The following is a 17,697-nucleotide window of genomic DNA, read 5'->3' as shown; positions in this document are numbered from 1 at the left end:
CGCTCGGCCCCGCTCCCTCCGCGCCCGGCCCGGCCCGGCCCCGGCGAGCGGGCGCTGCGGAGCCGCCGAGGATGAGCTGGTTCAACGCCTCGCAGCTCTCCAGCTTCGCCAAGCAGGCGCTGTCGCAGGCGCAGAAATCCATCGACCGGGTGCTGGACATCCAGGCCGAGGAGACCCCCTGGCCCGACGCCGTCATCCCCGACTACGGTGACGGTAAGGGCGAGCCTCGCCCGCCTCCTCCTGTGTTTCCTCCTGTGCCTCCCCCTTCCCTGGGGAGGTTTAACCGCCCACCCTGCCAAAGCCGCCCTGGTTTTTATAATTTAGAGCTCCCTGTGGTTTAATAATCCACGTTCTGCTCCCTCCCGCGCCCCTGTACCGGGTGACACCGACACGAAGCCGGGGCAGGCTCAGCTCCGAGCCCGGCTGCTATCACCAGCGTCCTGCTTTTATCGCATGGGTAGCGCTGAGCTTCATGTCCCCGCTTCTCGAGGCCTTATTTAGTTATGCTTTTTTTTGCTGAGGGGGTAATAATTGGTGAAAACTGCTCAGCAATATAAAAGGCGAAATAATACTCTTTTCAGAGGCTTGCATGGATTCACTCTCTGCAACAGGAGCGGCAGAGTAGAAACTGAAAGTCTGGTCCATGTGAACCAAATGAAATTTCCACTGTTCGTGGCTTCCACTTCATAATCCTCCAACATCTGTTGGAAGGAATGTGCTGGTAGAAAAGTTGTCATGGCTATGAGGAAGTGTCTTCCCTGTGTGTGGGCTAATGGAGAGCCTGGAGGAATGGTCAAACCTAAGCTGCTCTTTGGAAGGGAGAGAGCAAAAAGGAGCCCTCTTATTAAAAACTCTCCCCAAAATAACATCTTAAAGATAATACTACTACTACTAATAAAGATATGGGAAACAAAGACATCTGGAATCTGTTACACCTATATCTAGAAAAACAATATGTATTTGGAGAAGGAGGTTATTTCCAGGTGAAACCACAGCATTGAGATATCTGAAAACTGAAAGCTGTAACAACTGAAAATGTTTTCCAGGTTGGTTTCTCAGCAAAGGTCAGTTTGGGATGTTTTTGTCCCTTTGAGGGACAAATGTCACTACTGTGACATGAAGGTCCAGTAATCTTTAAAGACCTCTTGTCCAACCAAAATGTAAGTAGTCTGATGTCATCTTAAAATGCAGAAATTGTTTATAGAAAATTCTGTCATGCTTAATTTCTCAAAGCTTTACACTTGTCCAAACTTTTAAAATTTTATTAGTATCTTAGTATTTATGGTAGTTCTGTAATTCATAAGAAGAACAGCAAAGATCAGCCTGCATCTGGTTTTCAGGGAAAACGTTTTTAAGAGATGTCAAAATATGTTCTGAATTTACTGTTAACTCAGCTTTTTCTGAAGCTGTTGAATCATGGACAAGGTATTAAAAAGTCATATGCTTGTAGTAATAAATCACACGTTTGTAGTATTTTGGGCAATGAAAACAGTAATTATCTGGATTTCAGATTTGAGGCCAACAGCTATCAACTGTTCTGAAAGTAGAAGCCAGCTTTAAATATTGTAACTCAGCATTTTTAATAGATGCTGCCATATAGAGTGAGATGGTTTTTAAGCCTGAAACAGTTATGTTACACAGATTATGCTTGTAGGTACCAAATTGGATATTGTGTTTTGATTTCTCCTTCTTACTTCAGATGGTACTGTAATTTGATGCTGAAATTCTTGTTCTTGTTGTTGACAAGTCTTGGAAAATCTGTAAGAAATACAATAATTGGAATTGTTGATGTTGTTTTAGGGCAGCCTCAGAACCAAACAATTCAGTATTTCTTTACAGAAGAAGAAAATTCTCAGCTGGGCTGATGCTGAATTTTGTTGTCAGCTCCATGCTGATGCTTGGTTTGAGGAAAAGTGAAGTCTATCAGAAACTGAAGGGCAAGAAACCTTCTTACAGTGTAAATTCTGCAAATACTTAAAGCTTTTCCCTTCTGTTTTCTGTAATGGTGTGTGAAGTGTTTATGTGCTACTTGCAGATAACTTTTAAGGCCTTGTAATTTTTTCCTCCTTTTAAAATCAGTATAATTCTCTTAACTACAGTTTTTCAGGTTGTTTTTCCTGGACTCTTTTCACTCAAGGGAAGCAGAAGGCCATATTTGCTTTTGCTTGTAGCTTTCAAAGTGGGTTTTTTTGCCTATCTCCCTTTTTCCTTTTTTTTAGGGACAAATTCTCTCATAAGTGGAGGATGGGACACATCTTCCTGGGGCTTGAACTCAAATACAGAACCCCAGAATCAGCCAGTATCACCCACAGCCATCACAAAGCCAGTGAGGAGGACGGTAGTGGATGAATCCGAAAACTTCTTCAGTGCCTTTCTCTCCCCAACAGACGTTCAAAGTATACAGAAAAACCCAGTGGTGTCCAAACCTCCAGCCAAATCACAGCGACCCAAAGAGGAGGTGAAAAGCACTTTAAAGGAGTCTCAACACTCCACTCAGCTGGAAGGGCCAGCGACAGCAGAGGCAGAGGTGAAGGATTCCGTAGATGTCCTGGACTTGAAAAGCCTTGATATTCCCAAGGAGAAATTAGAAGAGAATGCTGTGCTTAAATCTGATGCCCAGCATGAAGCAAGCACAAATGAAATTACTGACAAAAAGGTGTCTGCTCTAAATTTTGAAGAACCTGAAGATTCTCCTACTGAAAAATCCAGTGTAAGAGGGGATGGAGCAGCAATTCCACCCGAGGGCACTTCTCAACCCCTTGGAGCAGGCACGAAAGATCTGAGTTTGGAAGGGAAGGAGAGAAAGACTGAGGACAGACAAAGCAATACCCCATCACCTCCCATCAGCACCTTCTCCTCAGGCACTTCCACAACTAGTGATATTGAAGTTCTGGACCACGAAAGTGTGATAAGTGAGAGCTCAGTAAGTTCCAGACAAGAAGCTGCAGATTCCAAATCCAGCCTTCACCTCATGCAGACGTCATTCCAACTCTTATCCACGTCTGCATGTGCGGATTACAATCGCTTAGATGACTTCCAGAAAATGACTGAGAGCTGTGGCTCCTCGGATGCTTTTGAAAGAATTGATTCATTCAGTGTGCAGTCCTTGGATAGCAGGAGTGTCAGTGAAATCAATTCAGATGATGAGTTATCAGGCAGGGCTTCTGCTTCAGCGTCTGCTGCTGCCAGTCCTTCTGTGCCAAAGACAGAAACGGTTGACGCCCTGAAAAATAAGTCTGAAAACTTAAATGATGCTCCTGTGTTACATGCTGAGGAAGCTGAGATGGAAGAGAGTGGGAGAAGTGCAACCCCTGTTAATTCTGAGCAGCCAGATGTTGTTTTGGTTGCTGCTGTGCAAACTATTGAAGAACAGGTTGTGAAGGAGGAGGCCGAGCCCCAGCAGGATGCTGGGGAACAATTGGTAGAAGAGGACATTGAAAAGCAAGAGCTTAAAAAGGTAAGTAAAACATATATTGCAAACACACCTTTTAATTGCAAATGAGACTTCTGACATTTTCTTACATTGTCCTGTATCTCTTATATCAGCTTATTTGAATAAATTAATCGATGCTGAACTACCTGACCCTGTAGAAAACTGTCCCTGATATCCTGCAGTGGAACAGTACTGGTAAAGTTTCTGATCAGATAGTTGTGGGTTTTACGTGATCCACCTGGTTGTCATTGTTGTGAATTGTGAATAGGGGTGGCAAACAGGAAGTCTCATAGATCAAATGTGTTATTTTAATTATTTGGTGTTTACATTTGTATATTTTCTTGTATTTTTGTTAGTTTTATATTCATCTTTCCAAAATCTGGTATTAAGAAATTATTTTGAAGATGTGAGCCAAGAGCTTTTGATACTGGGTGAAAGTTTTCCTCACTCATCTGAGGCTATTCTGCTGCTTTGTGCTAATGTTTCCCAGAAAAAACCTTCCCATAAAAATTATTCTGTAAAGAACATTGGGAGTCTTAATGCTTAATGTAAGCCATAGTTTTATAGGCTATCAGCTCTAGTTAAAAACTTCATGTATAATTAAATATCACTGCTGATCATTTTGTTGAGGAATTTACTTGAGCCACATGTGCTGATTTAGTTGAATTTCTACCCCTGTAGAAAAAAAACTAGGTGTCTTTATGCTCAGATGTGTGGTAGAAACATGGTAACCTTCATTGACTTCTGCCTCAAATTCCTGAAACATTGACCAGTTCAATTTTAAATAATCTTGTGAAGGAATGAGGTGGGGGAAACAGAAAGCCTTGCCCCTCTTGTGTTTTAATTGTCCCACTCATCTGATCTTTATCTATAAAACTTTGTCCAGATGATTGATTCATTAACTGAGAAGCTGGAGAAGAGGGAAGTACAGTTATTAAGCACAAGTAAAGAAAGGGCTCGCTTGGAAGAAGCTTATGATAACCTCAAAGAGTAAGTATGAAAATACACTCAGTGCTGTAACTGTGACTTTGCTGTAATAAAATCTTAGACAATAGATAAAACAAGGAGCTTTATGACAGGAACAACGGTTACAGGGGATGTGCACTGTTTGTGAAAGGTGGCAATAGTGATGGCCTGTGCTGTGATGGGATTTTTTTAAAGACGTGTTATTTCTTTGAGAAGGGGCTGGGGAAGAGTTTTTAGTAAGCAAGCATTAGGAATGACAAATGTAGAGAATCAGTCTTGGTTACAAATAAAGATCTTTATTACAAGACTGGATTCAGCTATTAAAAGAGACTGACTTTGCTGATACAGAGGGAGGAACCTGATTTACTAAGTAATTTGTTGATTAAAATGTAGGCAGGGAAACCATGGAAAAAGGGCTGGTTGTAGGGAAAAAACTGAAATTATTATTTAATTTATTTAAAGTTAAAAGAAGAAAAATGGAAAGTTGTATTTACCAGCTCATTGATCAAATATTGAGTTAAAAAATGAACAGATATGTGGTGTTGTTTTTTAATGACTAAATTGATCCTAACTTAAAAATAAATTAAATAATTTACCATTTATATAATGTATATTATTAATTTAAAAGGTTAACTAAAAAGGACTTTATCAAGGGACAAAACATAGATAAATCAAGCATTTATTTGTTTTCATGGGTAAAATACTGAATACTGAAAATAAAGATCTTTGATTAGGACTTCTGAGAGAGATGTGAGGTTTTTTGACTTTAGCTTATCATGTGTAATACAAGTAAAATACTTTTAAAAAGCATTTAAGACAACCTGTTGCAAACCATCTGGAGTGTCACATACCCATGCAACTGTTCTGAAATGTTCCTTTTAAATGCAGTGAAATGTTTAGAATGAAAGAAGAGAGCAGCAGCCTTTCATCTCTTAAAGAGGAGTTTGCTCAGCGAATTGCAGATGCTGAGAAAAAGCTCCAACTAGCCTGCAAAGAGAGAGATGCAGCTAAAAAGGTAATTTGGCTTTTTTTATGAAATTAATATTTATTAGTTTATGACACAATTGAATTTCTTGAGGAAAAACAGCTAACATTAACCCAGGGAAAAGCAGGAGGCTGTTAGTAACCAGCATGAGCTGTTTCCAGCCATCCAGGCTGCTTGGTGTTCAAATCTGTGTTCTTGCATCCATGCTGTGAACCAGCTTGGGGAACTCATTTAATTGGGGAAAAAAGAGATTTAATTTGTGCTCTCATTCACCTTGTACCAAATAAGTATTTGCAGTGGTGAGGGAGAATGGCCTGGGGATGTGAGGAAGGGGTGAAGAATGGGAATGGCTTCTTTAGGGGATTAACTGGGAGGAAAATGAAGGGCTGATGACTGATTGATTTGGAACGAGCAAAGGAATCTACAGCAGCAAAGTTTATGGGGTTTAAATGTTCTTGATTTGGTGTCACAGCATTTCATTTCTCTAGCTTAATGCAAAGAGGAAACTCAAATCTCACTGCAAACCAAATATTTTTCAGCTGTTTGTCACTGTGTTAATACAGCAGTGAGTTGAACTAGAAAAATTATTCAGTAGCTACGTGTGAATAGGACAGGTTGGTGTTTCTTTATTACAAAAGTTTCAAGAAAATTAAATGGATGGGGAAGTTAGAACAAATTGTACAGAGGATTTACAGAGTCTCAATCCTTGGAGGTTTTTAAAACTTGGTGCAATAAGGCTCTGAGCAATCTGTTTTGATCATATAATCTCCAGAGTTCCCTTCCAACCTAAATTGTTTTCCAAGCCAAATCTTGTGAGAGGAAGGGCAGAAGTAAAAGGTGATCAGTGTAATCACTCAGTGTTTTTCCCTCCATGTATTTTAATAAACAGTCTTAAGTATTTTATCCTATTATTTAGGAAGTAAAGACTGTTAAAGAGGAATTGGCTACTAGACTTAATACCAATGAAACTGCTGAATTATTGAAAGAAAAAGAAGAGCAAATCAAAGGATTAATGGAGGAAGGTGAGAATTTACTTTTTTTTTTGGTAGTAAAAATGTGTAGAATAGTTTGAAATGTACTGACCTTGCCTACAGTCCTTCTTTATGTGGGGAAAAAGTGCTAAATTTTAAGCATGTTGCATGTTTCTGAATGTTTGAAGCTTTTAGTGAATAACAAAGAGCAACAGGAGTGGTCAGGCCAAGTACAGGTGGCTGGAAAGGTGCTTCTTGCAAGTTATATTAAAAGGTGCTGAGAGATAAAATCTGCACATGCAGAGCAACATTCCATGTTCCATTCAGGAAAAAATCTAACAAAGGCATTGATCATGGCATTTCTACAGTGTCTCCTTTAATACTTCTTAATTTTGGAAGTAAAATATAGACCCTAAATGAGAAGAGAGTTTTATTTTTTTTCTAACATGATGAGGTCTCTTGCTTTATTTTCAAAGCATTTTGCATCCTCTCCTATCTCATTGTAGCTCAGCGTAGCAATGGTATCTCAGGATAAGAAAGATTTAAACTTAAGAACTTGCATGAAAAATTCTAAGAATAAGTATTTCCATATTACTGGAGTATTATTTTCATGGGACTAAAGAGCAAGGCTGGTGTGAGTAGAGAGAATTCATAGAATATCACCAATATGCACTAGCTTCATGTTCAATTTCTTAACAGGAGAAAAGCTTTCCAAACAGCAGCTGCAGAATTCCAACATTATTAAGAAATTAAGAGCCAAAGAGAAAGAGAGAGAAAATATTAACACAAAACAGAACAAAAAGATTAAGGAATTGGAAGAGGAGTTGCAGCATTTAAAACAGGTGAGATATTTGTTAATTTTTTAAAAGCTTTTTATATTAGCTGCAAAATTGCCTTTTTGGAGGGCTCTTGATAAATTGATATTTTTTTATTTTCTGGAGACTTCTCTATTTCATAGAATTCCAGAATTATTTGGGTTGAAAGGGAGCCTAAAGCTCATCCAGTTCCATCCTCTGTCATGGACAGGGGCACCTTCCACTATCCCAAGTTTCTCCGAGCCCCATCCAGCCTGGCCTTGGACAGTTCCAGGGATGGGGTAGTCACAGTTTCTCTGGGCAGCCTGTGCCAGGGTCTTACCATCTCACATTATTGGAGCATTGAGTTGTGATTTATGTTTGTATTCCTTGTAAAACTGCAGTGTGGGATCTTCTCAGCTGCTTGTTTGCACTTGCACTACTGTTACCATGTGAGCTGGAAAACCTGTACCACCAAAATTTGGACAGTTAGTGATTGAGTCAAGACCTTACTAATTTCAGACCCAGGATGTGGAGTTGTGTGAAGCTGTGGTGAAGAGCAGCTCCCTCCTCTGGGCAAGGCAGGGAAGCAAAACTTTTCTCTTTGTGCCAAGTGTTAGGTGGGTTTAGCCACTTTATCCCAAACTGGTTGCCTCTGTTGTCACTGTCCTCAGGCAGGCAGTTGTCAGCCCCATGTCCTGGGGTTTGTTTCATGTTTCTTGTCTGCCCTGACAGGTGCTTGATGGCAAGGAAGACCTTGAGAAGCAGCATCGAGACAGCATTAAACAACTGAACAGTGTTGTGGAGAGACAAGAAAAGGACCTTACTAAACTTCAGGCAGAAGTGGAGGAACTTGAAGAAAGGAACAGGAGTGTGCAGGCAGCACTCGACAGCGCATACAAGTAAAAAAGCAATCTCACCTTCACACTGTGGCTCTTTCTTCTGCAACGCTCGTGAAATATTTACATGTAACAAAGTTATTTTCCAAGTTGCTGTGGCATTTAAATGCACTGGGGTTTGTTTAATTGTTTGGTTATTCTTTCTCCCCAGGGAACTTGCAGATCTTCATAAAGCTAATGCTACAAAGGACAGTGAGGCTCAGGAAGCAGCCCTGAGTCGGGAGATGAAGGCAAAGGAAGAGCTTGGGTTAGCACTGGAAAAGGCTCAGGAGGAGGCTCGGCAGCAGCAGGAAGCTTTGGCCATTCAGGTGGGTCTGAAATGCAGTAATAAACTCTTAACTGAACAAGTGACTGCCCTGAGGTGCTGTGTACACCTGATGTAATGGATCAGGTGGAACTCGTTTTTTGTGTACTTAGCAAATACTCAGAGGTTTTCTTCCCTGTGGAACTTGTTCCATATTAAGAGGTGGCTGTGCTAACATTTAAAATACTACTTTTATTTAAAAGTACTTATCATTTTAATTGTCTAAATGAAATTATTTTGACACACTCTATGTTAAATTTGTAGTATTCTTAACTCTTGGAATTTTTAATGATAAATAAATCAATGTAACTATTTGTGTGTGTGCAAAAATGAAGCTTTTACTTGTAAACAAACATATCCTATCTAACACTGAAAATGATGTGGGACTGTGGCAAGGAATAACTTTTGGCAAGAGTTTAGTAACAATTTTGTGTTTATTTAGGTAGCAGACCTGAGGCTGGCACTGCAACGTGCAGAGCAGCAGGCAGCAAGAAAAGAAGATTATTTACGGCAGGAAATTGGTGAACTACAACAGGTAATAGAACAAACAGATGATGCCAACTTGCATCTGCAAGGAGGACTTCTAAATACCCAAAAATAGAATGCTACCATGACATGAACAGCCTGAAAGAGAGGCTTTCTTTTCCTTGTTACCTGCAATGGTTGTCTTTTACAGAGGAGCAACAAAAATATTAATGGAAATGTTTTTTTAAATCACATAGTGGAAAAAATGTCATCATTTTTTATGATGCCTCTTAAATGGAATACTGTCCTTTTTTAAAAAGAGACAAAATATAGGCATTAATTCTGTGATAGTTGTGTTAAATTCATGGCAAATGCATTTCTGAATGACTCTTTATCTTCTTCTTAAGAATATTTTTATTGTTCTTAAGGGCCAGAGTGTATACTGCTGCCAGAATGTTTCAAATTATGTCCAGAGCTCTGGAATTTCTGGGCCCTTGCTCTATTATGTATCTAAAAATGTTTAACTTCTCTCCTGGAATTTCACACTTTACTTTGAATTTGAACCACATGAATGTTGGATTGTAAAGCAGTAATTTTAGAATGTAAAGCAGCTGCTGTTTATTTAGATTAATTCTGTATGAATCTTTCAATCCATCATAGGATTTAAATGGTATTTAATTTGTGATTTCAGAGACTCCAAGAAGCAGAGAGCAGGAACCAAGAGCTGAGCCAAAGTGTCACCTCTGCTACGCGGCCCCTTCTGCGGCAGATAGAGAACCTGCAGGCCACGCTGGGAGCACAGACCTCTGCCTGGGAGAAACTGGAAAAGAACCTTTCTGACAGGCTGGGTAAGGTGGTTCAGCTTCTACTGAACTGTGAGGCTCTGGGTGAAGATGTGAGATGTGTGAAGGTAAACGTAAAGGGCTTAACACTTGCCCAAAATGTAGCTGGTGGATCAGGAGAGATGAGCAGCAAATGCTTTCCTGTAAGGAAATGGTGTGGGGGGGTTATGCCAAGGTTCTTGGACAGGTAATCCAGTGGTTCTCTGTAGAACACTGTAACATAAAATTGTAAGGTGGAGGGGGTAAGGTGTACATGTCCTTACAGCATCTAAGGGCATTGAGGCACTGAAAGTGTTACAGTATGGAGCCTGATGCTGAGATTCCAAATTGTAAAGTTTGGAATAATTTACCTGATTGCATAGGTGATGATACTGTTTGATACAGTAGTAACCTATTGTTTTAAATGAAAAATACATTAAAAGCCCAAAGGTGGACCTAAAGAAATTATATCCTTTCTGGAGACAGCTTGTAGTTGCATTCTGAAGAGTCTGAAATCTGTTAATTCTGCATTGCTTTGATTGTCTGTATGTGGAAAATATTTAATTTCCTTTACAAAAAAAAAAGATATATTTTTAGGACAGATTGGTTGCATATAAAAAACTTCTCAAATTCAACTTTGATATATAACTAAATTACTCATATTCTAGGTATTTGATCAAAAAATGTTAAATTTTATGGCTTTTTTTCTTACCATTAGGTGAGTCTCAAACACTTCTGGCAGCAGCTGCTGAGAGAGAACGGGCTGCTACAGAGGAACTTCTTGCTAATAAAATTCAAATGTCTTCTTCTGAATCTCAAAATAGTCTTTTAAGGCAAGAAAATACCCGGCTTCAGGCTCAGCTGGAAGTGGAGAGAAACAAATTGAAGAAAATGGAAAATGAGAACAGCAGGTGAGTTCAATTTTGTTTAACAGCATTTCTTCAGAATGTAGCGAAAAGGACTGTTAATATGACTGTGCAACATGTTGGCAGAATGTTCCAGAATGTTGCTGAGGAGACTTTGTTTCATGCTAAAGATTTAAAAGTGTTACATTCATAACATTTTGTAGCCTTGCAGTTGTGTTTGTTTTTAAAGCATCTGAATCTACAGAGAATAGAATGGAGAATACTTATTTAACTTTACCTCTTTCCTTCCTCTGTGTAGGTATGAGGTTGAACTAGAAGGGCTCAAAGATGAGTATGCAAAAACCCTGGAAGATGCAAAGAAAGAAAAGGTATTGCCTAGTTCAGCTTTAATCTGTTGTGCTTGAAATCTGAGCTAGCAGGAGATTAACAACTTGTATTTCTCTTTCCAGGCACTGCTGGCTACTCAGTTAGAAATGGAGAAGATGAAGGTTGAACAGGAGAGAAAGAAGGCTGTTCTTGTCCAAGAAGCAGCAAAGGAGAAGGTGCCAAAACTTAACATTTATGTCTTATTGATACTGTCTTTATTTTAGTAGACACTCCTCTGTGCTCTTTGAGCACTCTTGGATCCTTTTTCTTCTGAAGCTACTTATTTCCTTTGCTTAGACTACCAGCATTGCTTCCACTGAATTCTTGTTTTGTTTCAGTGTGTAATGTTCCACATGTTTTCCAGCTGAAGTCACAAGTCACAGAGCAATCCTCACTAGTCATTAAATTCATGACCACTAATTAGCAGTTAGTATTCAGTAAAACTATTTCTGTTGTTTGTTTGTTACTGTCTCCAGTCCTAAAATCTAAGTGGTTTCCCCTTCAGTGGCTAGCATGGAAAAAGGGGCCAGTCTGTTTTGAAGACGTATCAGTAAATTATTAGCATGTGAAAAATTCTGGAATTTAATTCATACACTTTATTTGAAAAGAAGAAAAAGTCCTTAACATTCATTCTAAGAGATGTTCTTCTGGGTGTGAGATATTCTTTTTTATGATACATTTGGGTGTACAAAACTGCCTCTGAGTCTCTCTTGGCTACTTGAAAGAGAACCTTTTTTCAGTGTAATTTGCAGCTTCTGTCTTAAATTCCTGAAAGGTCCAAGATCTTGAAGATAGGCTGTGTTACAGCACAGAAATTCTTTGCTGTTGAACTTTCATGTTTTAGGTATGGGACAAGTAGAAAATCTATCACATAGTGTTCTATAGTTGTTGGTGGAAAAAGGGAGGCTATTTATAGATTTTTTTTAGCATGTTGTGGATATTTTTTCTTTTTCTAACTGGTGTTATTCGATGCCTGTTTGTTTTTAAGGACCGAAAGTCATTTACAGTTGAAACTGTATCAAGTACACCATCAATGTCCCGCTCCAGTTCCATAAGTGGGGTGGACATGGCAGGTCTTCAGACCTCTTTCCTCTCTCAGGTAGGATAGATCATCTATAATGGCTTTTTTCTCCTTGAAAGCCCACTTACTTTCCTCCTCAAGAACTTTTAATAGCATAAAAAATGACTCTTCAAGAATGTATTGGCCTTAGACAAGGTAACATCCTGTGCTGAAACTCTAAAATCTGCTTACAAGATATCTGTGATTGTAAAACATGCAAGTGATTTATTTTTCCTTGCACTCCTGGTTTAGTGCACAACCCTGCTCCTTAGGCAGCATCACTGACTGCTGTACTCTGCTGTCTCCTACTGCTGCTCCTGTCCTGTCAGTCCAGTTCATGCTGCCAGTGTTAAATGGCACCTCTAGAAGTGTCAGGAGAACTTGCCAGTGGGGAGCTATCCCAAATTGTACCTGTTCACCTCAAGCTTTTGTTTTGAAAACAAGCTTTAAGCATTGAAATGCTTGCCTAGCACAGTGTGTTTTAAATCTTAAGTTATGTCATATTTAGGAGAGGGAAGATTCCAAAATGGGCATGTTTTTTGTCTAATTTTCAGCTTCTCTAACCTTCTATCTGTAGGATGATCCTCATGATCACTCGTTTGGACCAATAGCTACCAGTGGAAGCAATCTCTATGATGCAATAAGGATGGGATCGGGTTCAAGTATAATTGAAAACCTTCAGTCACAGCTAAAACTAAGAGAAGGAGAAATTTCACATCTACAGGTATCTTCAGAAAGCTTGGTCAGTGTTAGGAGAATTCTGTGAAACAGCACAGCTGTGTAGGGATGAGCACAAGAAGGGTTTGTTGGTTCCTTTTTTGTTTTGGCAAGGAGCTATCCAGAAAACCTATCTGTTTGAAAAGTAAAATATCCAGGACACTAAGATTTGAGGAGAAAGAGTGGAGCTGTGTTGTTTCACAGTCTGGCTTAAGAATAAGCCTTAATTATACTTGTGTTTTGATGTGGTATTTTATAAATACAGTGAATTCTTTCCTTCTCCTCCTTGTTATGTGTTTTTACCCTAGCTGGAAATTGGAAACCTGGAGAAAACTCGATCAATAATGGCAGAAGAGCTGGTTAAATTAACAAATCAAAATGATGAACTTGAAGAAAAAGTGAAGGAAATACCCAAACTACGCACACAGTTAAAGGTAAGTGCATTTCTGGTGTAACTCCACCGTAAAATGTAAATAATTTCATTTCTTTAGGAGTAGTCCTATCAGTTTAGGAATATATTCAAGCATATATATGTTTCTAATCATAAGTGACTGAGAGCCTGGGTTTTGATGGGGGTTTTTTATATGTATAGTAGAATCTAAAAATGCCCACTCCATGTTAGAGAGTCACTTCAAAACACAGTTGTTGGAAATATGTGCTGTGCATAAGACTATGTGCGAAGTCAAGGAGAGACCATTTTTGTTTCTATCATTAGGAGCTTGTCTGGAACTGGATTTTTTAGTAGAGGGAGGGTTTTGATTGATAGCATGGGTTTGAGGTTAATGCAGAAATTGAATATATATGTGTGGTAGATATACAGGAAATAGGACAAATAACTGAATCCTAATGTTTAAGAATTTAAATTGAATATTTGAAGAGTTTTGGAATAATTTTTTAATACAGAGTGTTCAGTTTTCTCATGAAACATTTCCCAAACTTTTCATTCCTGTAGTGCAGTTTTCTGTTTTTAATGCTTATAGCAACTGAACTTCAAGGTGTTTCAGTAGGGCCCTCTGAAACCAGCACTAATTATTTTTATGATCTTTGGAATATCTTCCTTTAACATCTAGACTATAAATCTAGCTATATTCAAAGCACAGAGTACTTTTGAAGAGTTTACTGTGTGCTTCACTGTGGTTACACTTTGATGAGGTAGTGCTGCACTTATTTCCCCTGGCAGTGTCAAACACTGTCCCAGCAGCAGCTTGTTTGAAGCTGAGAATAAAAACCAGTGAGGTAACACCGTGTGTCCTTGCAGGATTTGGATCAGAGGTACAACACCATTCTCCAGATGTATGGGGAGAAGGCAGAGGAGGCTGAGGAGCTCCGACTGGATCTGGAAGATGTGAAAAACATGTACAAGACTCAGATAGATGAACTTTTGAAACAAAGACAAAATTAATTCCTCGTGGAACTGTTAGCATTGTATGGTGACAGACTGTAAAGATAACTGTTTATGTAAATGCTGAATTTAAATGTCTTGTAAAAAACCCTGTATCATAGAAATTGTGACTATATAATAGAGTTCATATGTTGACAGAAGAATCAATGCTTTAAGTGTCCTGTTCTGTCTGCAGTTAAATTATTTGTGCAATATTTAATTTTTTTCTTCAGTCATCCCTTTATTTAAGTTTTTGCTAAATGGTGGGTCATTTTACATAAACAGGAGAAATTATGGTTGTTACCTTGTGAGACAGCACTGGAAGGCATGAGTAGTACTAAAGCAGCCCTTGATTCATAATCTTTGTAAACCTATGAAAATCACATTAGAAGTCTTTCTCAAGTGTTCATAAGAGTTTTTCTAAAATCTCATCAGATAATTTTTAATAACTAAGTATCAGGGACTTGCTGTCTGAAGCATTCCTGGTGGATATTTTATGACATGAAATCTTAGATTTGTGCTTACAACATCTGAACATGTCAGGGTGATTATTCTTAGACAAATCAGATTAGTCTGACTGCATAACACTAAGTCCTTTAAAGCAGAGTGTGAGACTCAGATGAGACTTCAAATTACAGCTTCATCTTTTATATTGCTTGTGCTCTCTGGAGACAGCAGCTCTGCTTGTAATGATAAATGTGTTCAACTTTTAAAACCAGAAATCTGAGCTGTTAAATATCTGTTCTAGATTTAGTAGCTGATTTTTAACAATAGCTAGAACTGTTCAGAAGAATGCAGGAAACTGATTTTTTAAAAATAATTTGCTGCACATCTCATGGTTCCTTTTTATAAGTTGCAAGGGTTAGACTTCTTGTAAAACTGAACTGTGGCTTAGTCTCTGAACTGAGCAAGTCTCCAGTGGCTGCAGAGTATTTCTCATGCCATTCCTTGAGCGAGGTATTGGTCAAGCAGCACTCACGTGACTTGGAGTTGAGCTGCATTTTTGGTAATGTCAGAGGAAATGTTTGAATGGGACCCTTGGGAATGCTGAGAAGAAGCTGTCGTCTTCCTCTCTGCATTCCAGAGAGCAAATATTTTGCTGCATCTCAGAACCTACTCGTGTGAAATACTGGGCAGTTGAAATTCTTTGCTTATCACACCAGTGCCTCTGTCGGGAGAGGTTTTTTTTTCCCAGACCAGCGCACGTCATAATTTGGGAACTCTTTTCCTGCTTGGGTATTTGGTGGCCTGACACACAAAGGATGTGAAGGATGAGGAGTTGCTTCTGGAAAAATGCCTCTTGGTAATATGACTTTACTATGGGTCTTAAGGATTTATTCCTCACTGGGAGAACAGGATTTATTCCTCACTGAAGTTACACAGGCAATGGAAAACCCTAGTCTGATTTGAGATTCAGGCAATTACTCTGTGAAGATTTCACTGAAGCCATAGAGCCAGAACACTTAATTTTGTTGTAACTCCCCATCTGTCATAGAAATTTCTGACTGCTTTAATAAAAATACTTTTTTCTCTTCCTTTTTTTTTTTTTTTTTTTTTCATTGGGAGGTGGGAGGGGATTACTCTCTGGTTTCATTTCAGTTTTGGAAACCTTGGTGGTACAGTTTTTATTCTAAAAACCTCAGAATTTAACACTTCATATTAAAGCATGGTTGTTTGCTCTGAGTTTCTGGAAAATCCTAGACTAATCAAACCTAAACAAAAATCAGTCCATATTAAAGCACTTGCTGGAATTTTACTGATTTAGAATTATGATGTACAAGGGTTAGTTGAGCCTTTTCTTAAGAAAACAACTCTTTGTGATGGTCAAAGATTAGAAATTCCGTTCAGCTTTTATCTACTACAGTGAATCAATAACTTCCTGTTTTTCAACTTTTTTTTTACAATCTTGGCTGACAAATGCAGCAGCAAAGAAAAATAAATTATTTTATATTCCTCAAGGACTGACAGTTCTGAGAATGCCTTGGGCTATCTTGTTTTTCAGGAAAAGCTTAGGTAAAAAGGAAATTTTAACATGCAATCAGCATTTACTGTTTTAAGTGTAAAAACAGAAAAGGTATTAGATTTAAAAAATTTTACTAAAGTAGATATAAATATTCATATTGATTATTTTTGGATTCTATATACCCTTGTAGTGCAACCTTTAATATCACCTGAAAATCAGACGGCCTTCTGTGTCTTAATCATCAAAGCCTTAGAAAACAAAGTGGCTGTTGAAAAGTAACAGACTTTACAATATCATGGTTTGCTCATCTTTGATCTAATTGTATGCTTGTTTTGAAGAAACGTTAGTGTCTGCTTGAACACAATTCTTTGCTTTTACTGAGATTGCCTAGAAGAGTAACGTGCAAAATGAAAGGAATTAGAATTCTAGCACTTTTGTCTAAATTTTTTATTTTAGAACATTTCTTCTGAAAGCAACTAATTTAGCTCTCATTTTCATTGCATATGCAAGTACAGAAATGTTATTTAAAGGTTACTCAGTGTTCAGAGGGAGCTGAATTGCTGATTGGAAAGGCCTCTGTGGATGTAGGTGGGTTTGGATGAGGAATAGATTACTCTGATACTTCCTTTAGGAACTCAAGAGCCCATGTTCAAAATCCCATGTCAAAATATGTGAGAGAAGGGTTAGTTCTATTTTTCTTACTATTACATGTTTGTTGTAATTTATGTGCTTACATTTTACTAAGGGCTATAATAATCCTTAATAAGAGGTGAAATGGTTATCACAGTGAAATTAAACCCCTTGGTTTCTAGCTGTAAAATATGTATAAACTGTAAAAAACACGGGTGAGCGTAAAATAAAATTTTCCGCTAACAGTGTGCTCTGGTTCTCTTTGAGAAAATAATTCTGGGGAGGGTGGGTGTAAACTAGTGCTGCGAAAGGAAAATAGTACTTAAGGTAGAAGATACCAGATGTAATTGGAATACAGGCACAGATGCCAGTTGAAGTTTTGAGGTACCGTGGGTATTTACGTACGAGGAGCTGGTTTATTTCCAAATGCACAGCAGCGACGGGGTTATGAATAATGTGAAATTCAGACTAATTTCCTTTATTCAGGTAAGCGGTGTCCCTGCAGGGTCAGCACCTCTGCCGGCGCCGCGTTCTCTCGGGTTTCCCGGCTCGGGCTGAGCGTTTGTTCCTCGTTTCCCACCTGGGAAGGAGGTGAGAAGAGCTCTGGGCTGTGCGGGAGGATTCAAAGCTCTGGGTGCTGGCGCCTGTGCCTCCCCCGGCGCTCGTCGCCGCGGGAATTGGGTCAGAGCGGGGGAGGCTGCGGGGCGCCGGCACAGGCGGGAGCGCTGCCGCGTGTCAGGGGGAGCGGGCAGCGCATCGCTCAGCCTCTGCCCCTGAGCGCGGCCGGCCGGGGCTCGGGGGGACGCCTGGAACAATGGGGCGCCGGAGCCTGCGCTTCCTGCCGGGCCGCGGCAGGAAAAGGCCCTTTTCCTCCGCATCCTGCGCTCGCCGCTCCCGGGGCGGCCGCGCTTAATTTCCGGCAGCAGAAGGAAGACGCGGCTGCTCCGCCGCCGCTCCCCCGCGGGCAGGTGCCCTTCGCTGCGGCCCCACCTGCGCCGCGCCGCCGGAGCCCGGCCCGGCCGCTCCTCCTTCCCTGCCTTCCTTCCCCGCTTTCCTTCCCTGCCGTCCTTCCCCGG

General features: G+C 39.6%; 1 protein-coding gene across 1 annotated transcript; it reads left to right on the top strand.

Annotated features, from left to right (window-relative positions):
* Positions 1–15,563, top strand: TMF1 (TATA element modulatory factor 1). Its single transcript, XM_021550891.2, has 17 exons — positions 1–213; positions 2,220–3,457; positions 4,320–4,423; positions 5,288–5,414; positions 6,301–6,406; positions 7,055–7,197; positions 7,885–8,051; positions 8,200–8,356; positions 8,795–8,887; positions 9,509–9,665; positions 10,357–10,549; positions 10,803–10,872; positions 10,954–11,046; positions 11,859–11,969; positions 12,508–12,654; positions 12,956–13,081; positions 13,906–15,563. The coding sequence occupies exons 1-17, from the start codon at positions 72–74 to the stop codon at positions 14,047–14,049; spliced, it is 3,318 nt and encodes a 1,105-aa protein (XP_021406566.2). The 5' UTR covers positions 1–71; the 3' UTR covers positions 14,050–15,563.
* Positions 15,564–17,697: the final 2,134 nt, after the last annotated feature.

This window comes from Lonchura striata, chromosome 12 (assembly GCF_046129695.1).
Source record: "Lonchura striata isolate bLonStr1 chromosome 12, bLonStr1.mat, whole genome shotgun sequence".
In the NCBI taxonomy this organism is placed as follows: domain Eukaryota; kingdom Metazoa; phylum Chordata; class Aves; order Passeriformes; family Estrildidae; genus Lonchura; species Lonchura striata.
This window is presented reverse-complemented; position numbering and strand designations above follow the sequence as displayed.